Genomic DNA, 10,263 nt, shown 5'->3' on the forward strand with positions numbered 1-10,263 from the left:
ATAAGAATAAGAGAAATAAAAGCTTCATAAAAAGATTGAGGGAGTTTACCTGATTTAAAGGACTCTGATAAAACAGAGGATAAATAAGGTGTAAGTAACGTAGTGAAAGTTTTATAAAACTCCCCAGGAAAACCATTAGGTCCTGGGCTCTTACCAGAATGTAAAGCACGTATAGCGTCAGCCACTTTTTCATTGGAAATAGGCTGATCTAACTGTATTAGGCTATCAGCAGACAATGTAGGAATGTTGATATTACTGAAAAAAGCATTCATATAGGTATCATCTGAGGAAGAGTCAGACTGATACAACTTAAGGTAAAAGTCTTTAAATACGTTGTTAATTTCAGAATGGTCGGATATCTTAGTACCATTATCGTTAAAAATTTTTGTGATTTGACGATTGGTGTTTGACTTATTGACTTATGTACCAACTCTGTCCTTGAGCACATCAACAAGTGTGTAGATAGAGTGACATCACAACAACAAATAAAAGTTTTCCCCAACCAGAAACCATGGATGAACAGAGAGGGTTGCCTCTTGTTCAAAGCCAGAGATTCAGCCTTCAGGTCTGGAGACTGGGAGGCTTACAGCTCAGCCAGGGCCAACCTGAGGAGGGGAATCTCTCAGGCTAAACACACAGACAAACAGCGAATCGAGGAAGCACATGATAAAATAGGCCGAAGTCGGCTTGGTTTCCTTCAAGGGAAATCTTGCTTGATAAATCTGTGGGAATCCTTTGAGGAAATAACAGGCAGGAGTGACAAAGGAGAGTCAGTGGATGTTGTGTACTTGGATTTTCAGAAGGCCTTTGACAAGGTGCTACACATGATGCTGCTTAACAAGATAGGAGCCCATGGTATTACAGGAAAGGTACTAGCTTGGACAGAAGATTGGCTGACTGGGAGGAGGCAAAGAGTGGGGATAAAGGGGTTCTGATGAGAAATAATGCTTCACTGGGATTGGTGTTGGGACCTTCTCTCTTCATGTAACATGCCAATGATTTGGATGATGGAATTGATGACTTTGTGTCCAAGTTTGTGGATGATATTAAGATAGGTGGAGGGACAGGTATTGTTTAGGTAGCAGGCAGTCATTAGAAGGACTTGGACAGATTGTGAGAATGGGCAAAGAAGTGGCAGATGGAATCTAGTGCAGGGAAGTGTATGGTCATGCACTTTGGTGCAAGGAATAAAGGTGTAGGCTATTTTCTAAAAGGGGAGAAAACTCAAAAATCAGATGTGCAAAGGGACTTGGGAGTCCTCGTGCAGGATTCCTTCAAGGTTAACTTGCAGTTTGCATCAGTGGTAAAGAAAGCTGTTGCAATGTTAGCAATCACTTTGAGAGGACTAGAATATAAGAGCAAGAATGCAATGCTGAGGCTGTATAAGGCCTTGGTCAGATTGTAGTTGAAATATTGTGAGCAGTTATAGGCTCATTATCTAAGAAAGTATGTTCTAGCATTGGAGAGGGTCCAGAGGAGGTTCATGAGAAGGATTCTGGAAATGATAGGATTAATGTATGAGGAGCGTTTGATGGGTCTGTGCCTGTACTTGCTGGAGTTTAGAAGAATGGTGGTGGGGGGATCTGATTGAAACCTATCAAACATTGAAAGGTCTGGATAGAATGGATATGGAGAGGATGTTTCCTACAGTGGGGGAGTCTAGGACCAGAGGGCACAGCCTCAGAATAGAGGGACATCCACTTAGAACAGAGATCAGGAGAAATTTATTCAGCCAGAGGGTGGAGAAGCTGTGGAATTCATTGTCACAGACAGCTGTGGAGGCCAGGCCATGGGTATATTTAAAGTGGAAGTTGATAGGTATTTGATTAGTAAGGCCGTCAAAGGTTGCAGGGAGAAGGTGGAAAAGGGTGTTGAGAGAGATAATAAATCAGCCATGATGGAGTGGTGGAGCAGACTTGATGGGCTGAATGGTGTAATTCAGCTCCTATGTCTTGTGGATGCCCCGTGCAGTCACAAGGGAGTTCACCAACCCCTTACAGACGGCGGTGGGAATTGAACCCTGATCACTGGTGCTGTAAAGTGTTATGCTAACCAGCACACGACCATGCCACCTCTAATTTCTGCTTCCTTCTCAGAAATAGATCCTGAAACTTTAATTCTGTTGGCGCACTGTGTTGAGGCCAAGATTATATCGAAACAACGAGATCTGGTAAGAATTAAATTCCATAAAGCATGTAAAGAAATAAAATTTCAAGTAAAGGCTTCCTGGACTGTAAGAATTTTCTAACACTTTGACTCTAATTGGTTATCCAGGTGAAAATAATTGATGAAAAATGGTGCCTGGAGCAAAGATGTCTGCTGGCAGAAGGTGCGGAGGATCCGGAGAAGACTCTGATAGCTCAGCTGACAGACGAGGAAATGGAGATAACCCAGAGGATTTTGGATGGTTATGGATTTCAGATGGATAGGGAAAGCTCTTCAGTTTCACGCATTGATGGCCGTAGACAGCAAAGTGTACTTCCCCTCTTTGCTGCTTTGTCTGCTCTCTGTATTTTATCTGCCTAAACAATTGTGATATGATCTACACCTATTTGCATGGTCCTTTCCCGACATTTTCCCTCTTCCTTTCATTTTTCTGTGACCTTGTAATGAGAGGGTTAAAAACATATCTTTTTACTTGGAATAGAGCTTTCTACTCACGGAACTTATAATGAGCAAGCCTATTAGAAAGAAAATTAAAACATAAGGTCTTGATTCATGAGGTCAATGAGGCCTTGAAGTATATGGAGCAAGCTCTTAAGGAACTTGTTTTCTTTCTCGGTTTGCATAGTTTTGATTGACTATATTTTCAGAAACAAGTCAGACTTGTTCAATGGAAATGTAAAATCCTCCCTATCTATCATTAAGAAATTGTTTTAGAATAGTAGACTGTATGGGGAGATTAAAAAACAAACAGTAATATACAGTAAATATGAACAATGATCTAGCTGATTGGACTTCTGTTCTCGGACTGGAATTGCGATGAGTGCCAAAGATATTTAAATTGGAGTCCTTGGTAAGCAGAAGGTTTTGAGATTTGCTATCATATCAATTATCCTGTACTCTGTTTTAGACTTGTTATTTTGTTAATCCTTTGCATCACTTGGTAGAAAGGTATGGAACTTGTTCTTTTATCAACTGTTTTACACCTTGTTTTAAACCTAGTGTTTTATCTGTCTCTGTGTTTCTTTTTTTTTGTTTCACTTACTATACTCTAATAAAATACCTGTAGCAACTTTGGAGTGTTTCTTCTCACTTATTGATTCGAATGGTCAAAACCTGCTTGGCATTCCTTTACAGACCTCAACAACAACTTTCTCCTGAGGTCTCTCTTTGTGTATTTGAAGAAGAATAAAGCTTTCTCCTCCTAGGATCATCTTCATGGCAGAGAGGGTTGTGAGTTCCTGCCATCCCTAGAGCGATGTCATCTGGTGTTTAGCTCCTGGTAAGTTCAGTTGTGGCAATAAGATCAAGAGGGAGGTTCCAGATAAATAGCAATCGAACCAAGACCTCAACAGTGGAGCTGGCGGAAGATGATTACACATCACAATGGCAGTGACGGGTCCCCACTTGTCTTGAATTCCATGCCACTGGACCCTGACCCTGATCTGTCAAGGACCGTGTGGTAGCTTCCTGTGCATCAACCTCTCCACGTTAAACAAAGTCACACACAGGCGTCCTCCTTTGAGGGAATCCATTCAAACATCCCAGAACTCTCAGGCCTACACAGGCAGGCACCTTCCAGTCTCCAATAGGAGTCGCCTACCATTTGTTTGCAACTTCTCACCTGCAGCCTATTTAAACCCAGCTCTCATCCACAGCCTTTTGTTCACCTATTGAACAGCCATCCTCAACCAGTTGCTCCTAGCCTTTGGTTACCTTGTTATTTGTCATGTTAAGTATCTGTTCTCTCTAGTTTTCTAGCCCCTTGTGGCTTGTTATTTTGCAGTTCATTAGTAAAGTATCATTTACTGCTGAACAGTCTTCATGGCTCTGCTTTTTGGACAGGCCTCCTCTACATTTCCTGACAAGGTCAGCTGCTGCAGCCACTTAAAGACCCACAAATAGTCAACCCTCACATTCAGGTCAAGTAATCACACTACAAAGAAACCTCCATCAATCTGGCTCTTTTGGGACTTTGCTGGTGTCGGATAAGTAGACTTTCTGAATTATCGGGTATTTTTTTATTCGTATTTAGCAACTTTTAAAAACATTTTATATAACAACTTTCTACAGGGGCACAATTGAGAGCATCCTGACTGGCTGCATCACTGCCTGGTATGGGAACTGTACTTCCCGCAATTGCAGGACTCTGCAGAGAGTGGTGCGGATAGCCCAGCGCATCTGTAGTTCTGAACTTTCCATGATCCAGGACATTTACAAAGTCAGGTGTGTAAAAAGGGCCCATAAGATCATTGGGGACCCAAGTCACCCCAATCACAATCTATACCATCTGGGAAACAGTACCGCAGCATAAAAGCCAGGAGCAACAGGCTCCTGGACTGCTCCTTCCGCCAGGCCGTCAAACTGATTAACTCACGCAGATCTGAGTGTATCTCTATGTTACATTTAGACAGAGACGTAACGTAGAGATTTTTATTCCTCATGTATGTGAAGGATGTAAGAAATACAGTCAATTCAATTCAGGAAATTTGCAAGTTTAAGGGGAGCACAGGTGATTGAAGTAGATGAGATGAAAGGAAGTTTGAAGTTCAAAGTAAATTTATTATCAAAGTCTGTATGTATTAACTTGAGATTTATTTTCTTACAGGCATTTACAGGAAAAAAGAAATACAATAGAATTTTACAAAGAAACAAACATAAAGACTGATAAACACCAATGTGCAAAAGAAAACACTGCAAATAAAAATAATATTGGTTATATAATAATGTTATTTATAATATCATAATACAATGTTATAAATAAGAATAATTATTATTATCTATTCAGAAATCTGACCAGTCCAAAGGTTCACAATCTCTGGTATTCTGAGGCTGTGCCCTCTGGTCTTAGACTCACCCACTATACGAAACGTCCTCTTGATGTGCACTATCTAGGCCTTTCAATATTTGATAGGTCTCAATGAGAACCCACCCAACCACCATCCTTCTCAGCTGCAGCGAGTACAGGCCCAGGGCCATCGAAAGCTCCTCACATGTTATCTATTTCATTCCTGTGATCATTCTTGTCTCTGAAAACTCTCCAACGCCAGCCCATCCTTTCTTAAATAAGCGGCCCAAAACTGTTCACACTAATGCAAAGACTGACTGACCAATGCTGTTATAAAGCCTCAGTATTACATAAAACATAGAAATCTACAGCACACTACAGGCCCTTCAGCCCACAATGTTGTGCCAACCATGTAACATACTTGAGAAATTGCCTAGAATTTCCCTACTGCATAGACCTCTATTTGTCTAAGCTCCATGTACCTATCAAAGGGTCTCTTAAAAGACCCTGTTGGTAGACCCTCTACCACCACCCTGGTGGTAGACCCTCTACCACCATCGCTGGCAGAGCATTCCATGCACCCACCACTCTCTGTGTGAAACACGTACCCCTGACATCCCCCCTGTACCTATATCCAAGCACCTTAAAACTATGCCCCTTGTGTTAGCCATTTCAGCCCTGGGAAAAAGCCTCTGACTATCCACACGATCAATGCCTCTCATCATCTTATACACCTCTATCAGGTCACCTCTCATCCTCTGTCGCTCCAAGGAGAAAAGGCCAAGTTCACTCAACCTATTCTCATAAATCACGCTCTCCAATCCAGGCAACATCCTTATAGATCTCCTCTGCACTCTTTCTCTATTTTCAAGATCTTTCCTGTAGTGAGGTGACGAGAACTGAACACAGTACTCCAAGTGGGGTCTGACCAAGGTCTTATATAGCTGTAACATTACCTCACGGCTCTTGAACTCAATCCCAAGGTTGATGAATGCCAACACACCATACGCCTTCTTAACAACACTGTCAACCTGCACAGCTGCTTTGAGCGTCTGATGGACACAGACCCCAAGACTTCACTGATCCTCCACACTGCCAGGAGTCTTACCATTAATATTAGATTCTGTTTTCAAATTTGGCCTACTGAAATAAACCACTTCACACTTACTTCGGTTGAACTCCATCTGTCACTTCTCAGCCCAGTTCTACATCCTATCGATATCTCGCTGCAACCTCTGACAACCCTCCAGACTATCCACAACACTCCCAACTTTTGTGTTATCAGCAAACTTACTAACCCACCCTTCTACTTCCTCATCTGGGTCATTTATAAAAATCACAAAGATGAGGGGTCCCAGAACAGATCCCTGAGGCACACCATTGGTCACTGGCCTCCATGCAGAATATGATCCATCTACAACCACTCTTTGCCTCTGTGGACAAGCCAGTTCTGGATTCACAAAGCAAGGTCTCCTTGGATCCCATGCCTCCTTACTTTCTGATTGAGCCTTGCATGGGGAACCTTATCAAATACCTTACTGAAATCCATAAACATTACATCTACTGCTTTACCTACATCAATGTGTTTTGTTACATCCTCAAAGAATTCCATCAGGCTCGTAAGGCACAACCTGCCCTTGACAAAGCCATGCTGACTATCCCTAATCAGATTATGTCTCTCCAAATGTTCATAAGTCCTGTTTCTTAGGATCTTCTCCAACAACTTGCCTACCACTGCAGTAAGTCTTGCTGATCTATAATTTCCTGGGTTTTCTCTACTCCCTTTCTTGAACAAGGGAACAACATTTGCAACCTTCCAATCCTCTGGTACTTTTCCCATCCCTGTTGAAGATGCAAAGATCATCACCAGAGGCTCAGCAATCTACTCCCTTGCTTCCCACAGTAGCCTGGGGAGTATCTTGTCTGGTCACAGAGACTTATCTAAATTAATACCTTTCAAAAGCTCCAGCACGTCCTCTTTTTAATGTCTATACACTCAAGTGTTTCAGTCCGCTGTAAGTCACCCCACAATTGCCAAGGTCCCTTTCACTGGTGAATACTGAAGCAAAGCATTCATTAAGTACCTCCGCTACCTCCTCCGACTGCATGCACACATTTCTAATATCACACCTGATTGGTCCTATTCTCGCACGGCTCATCCTGTTGCTCTTCACATACTTGTAGGATGCCTTGGGATTTTCCTTAGTCCTGCTCACCAAGGCCTTCTGATGGCCCCTTCTGGCTCTCCTAATTCCATTCTTGAGCTCCTTCCGGGCACCCTTGTAATTTTCTAGGGCTCTAACAGCACCTAGTTTCTTGAATCTTTTGAATGCTTATCTTTTCTTCTTAATTAGATTTTCTACATGCTTCATACACCATGGTTCTTTAACTCTACCATCCTTCCCCTGCCTCAATGGAACATACCTATGCAGAATGACATTTGCCACATTTCTGCTGTGCATTTCCCTGAGAACATCTGCTCCCAATTAATGTTCCCAAGTTCCTGCCTGATAACTTTAAATTTCCCTCTACCCCAATTAAATGTTTTCCCAAATTGTCTGCTCCTATCCCTCTCCAGCTCTATGATGAAGGAGATAGAGTTGTGATCACTGCCTCTAAAATGATCTCCTACCAAGAGATCTGACACCTGACCAGGTTCATTTCCCAATACCAGATCAAGTACAGCCTCTCTTCTAGTTGGCTTATCTACATATTGCATCAGGAAACCTTCCTGAACACACCCAACAAACTCTACCCCATCTAAACCTCTTGCTCTAAGGAGATGCCAATCAATATTAGGAACGTTAAAATCACCCATCACAATAACCCTATTATTATTGCACCATTACAGAATCTACCTCCCTATCTGTTCCTCGATGTCTCTGTTACTATTGGGGAGTCTATAAAAAGCACCCAGTAGAGTTATTGCCCCTTTCCTGTTTCTGACTTCCATCCACATTGACTCAGTAAACAATCCCTCCGTGACTTCCTCCTTTCCTGCAGCTGTGATACTATCCCTCATTAGCAAAGCCACTCCCCCACCTCTTTTGCCTCCCTTACTCTCCATTTTGAAACATCTAAAGCCAGGCACCCTCAGCAGCATTCCTGCCCCTGAGACATCCAAATCTCCGTAATGGCCACAACATCATAGTTCCACATATTGATCCATGCTCTACGTTCATCTGCCTTGTTTATGATATGCCTTGCATTAAAATGGACACAACTCAAACCATCAGGCTGAGTGCATTTTTGCTCTATCATCTGCCTATCCTTCCTCACAAACTCCCCACAAGCTGTCTCTACTTGTGTGCCACCTGCCCCATCCTCTGCCTCTTCACTTCGGTTCCCACCGCACCCCCGGCAAATCTAGTTTAAACCCTCCCCAATCGCATTAGCAAATGTCCTCGCCAGGATACTGGTTCCCCTCCAGTTCAGGTGCAACCCACCCCACTTGTACAGGTCACCAATTCCCCTGAAAAGGTTCCAATGATCCAAAGACTTGAACCCCTGTCCCCTGCATCATCTCCTCAGCCACTCATTCATCTGTGCTATCTTTCTGTTCTGACCTTCACTAGCTCGTGGCACTGGGAGTAATCCGGAGATGACCACTTTGGAGGTTCAGCCTCTAAGCTTACTGTGCAGGACCTCTACCCCTCTCCTGCCTATGTAATTGGTACCAACGTCTTCCACAACCTCAGGCTGCTCATCTTCCCCTTCTAGAATATTCTGCAACTGCGCAGAGACATCCTGGACCCGAGCACCTGGGAGGCAACACACTATCCTGGTGTCTCTTATTCTCCGCTACAGAATCTCCTATCTGTCCCCCTAACTACTGGGTTCCCTACGACTATTGCTCTGCCTGACCTTACCCTCTGAGACTCAGAACCGACCACAGTGCTGCTGCTGCCTTGCTTAGATAGGACATCCCCCTCATCAGTATCCAAAGGGGTAAACCTGTTGCTGAGGGGAATGGCCTGCACTGACTTCTTTCTCCCTTTACCTCTCTCGCTGTACACCTATCTACTCTCTCAATTCTGCACTCTGGCTGTAACCATCTGCTCAGAAGTCGTACCTGTCTATTGCTCTGCCTCCCGGATGATCCCAAGTTCATTCAATTCTAGCTCCCGCTCCTTAATGCAATCTTTCAGGAGCTAGAGATGGCTGCACTTCCCGCAGGTGTAGTCATCAGGGAGACCATCAGGTTCCATGAATTCCCACCTCCTACAGGAGGGGCGTTCCACTGCCATATCTGCCATCCTGTCTGCACTGTAGAATGGGCAACCAAGTCCAAATCAGCAAAAACAAAAAGGAAAAACTAACCTGTTCCTTTGGGCTCAGCCTCTTCTTATCGAAGCCTCTTGAGTCAAAGCTCGACGCTCCTACTCTCAACGCTGCCTATTCGCAGCAATAGCAGCCCCACTTGTCCCTTCTGTACTTCTATTTAATTCACAGGGCTCTGCTCCCAATGCTAACATTGCATTTGCCTTCCTTACTACTGACTCAACCTGGAAGTTAGCCTTCTCGAGGAATCTCAAGACCCTTTGCAATTTGCTCCTCATTTTGAAAATAGTCCCTACCTTCATTTCTTCTACCGAAGTGCAAGACTATACACTTCTCTACATTGTATTTGATATGTCGCTTTTTTGCCCATTCTCCTAATCTGTTCAGGTCCTTCTGCAGAGTCCCCGCTTCCTCAACACTGCCTTTCTGCAGTCTCTTCACTGTGCAAATACAAAGAGAAAAAAATTATAGATGAGCAATACACATCGAGAACACTAGTTGTAGATTCATGAAAAGTGAGTTCATAGGTTGTGGAATCAGCGCAGTGCTGGGATGATTGAAGTTATCCCCACTGGTTCAAGAGGCTAATGCCTGAGGATAGTGACTGTTCCTGAACCTGGTGGTGTGAGACTTGAGACTCCTGTGCTTTCCTCCTGAAGGCAGCAGAGAGAAGAGAGCATGGCCTGTGTGGTGGGGGTCTTTGATGATGGATGCTGCTTTCCTCCAATGGCACTCCACATAGATGTGCTCAGTGGAGGGGAAGGCTTTACCCGTGAGGGACTGGGTCATATTCACTACGTTGTGTAGGATTTCGTGTGGATGTGCTCAGTGGTGAGGAGGGCTTTACCCTGTGATGGACTGGGCTGTATCTACTAATTTTTTTGTAGGCAACAGTATAGTTACTGTCCGCCACATATCTATAGAAGTTAGTCAAATTTTTAGATGACATGCCGAATCTTCACAAACTTCTATGAAAGTAAAGGCGCTGCCATGTCTTCTTTGTAATGGCAGTTACATGCTGGACCCAGGAC

General features: G+C 43.6%; 1 protein-coding gene across 1 annotated transcript in view; it reads left to right on the forward strand.

The window, feature by feature from the left end:
• The window catches only part of LOC140741316 (gasdermin-A3-like), a 47,640-nt gene extending 44,405 nt beyond the window's left edge, over positions 1-3,235 (forward strand). The window contains exons 11-12 of the mRNA XM_073071394.1: positions 2,097-2,170; positions 2,275-3,235. Coding sequence (XP_072927495.1) covers positions 2,097-2,170; positions 2,275-2,526 — 326 coding nt within the window. The 3' untranslated portion in view covers positions 2,527-3,235. The remainder of the gene's footprint in view (positions 1-2,096; positions 2,171-2,274) is intronic.
• Positions 3,236-10,263: the final 7,028 nt, after the last annotated feature.

This window comes from Hemitrygon akajei, chromosome 18 (genome assembly GCF_048418815.1).
Source record: "Hemitrygon akajei chromosome 18, sHemAka1.3, whole genome shotgun sequence".
Taxonomy (NCBI): Eukaryota; Metazoa; Chordata; class Chondrichthyes; order Myliobatiformes; family Dasyatidae; genus Hemitrygon; species Hemitrygon akajei.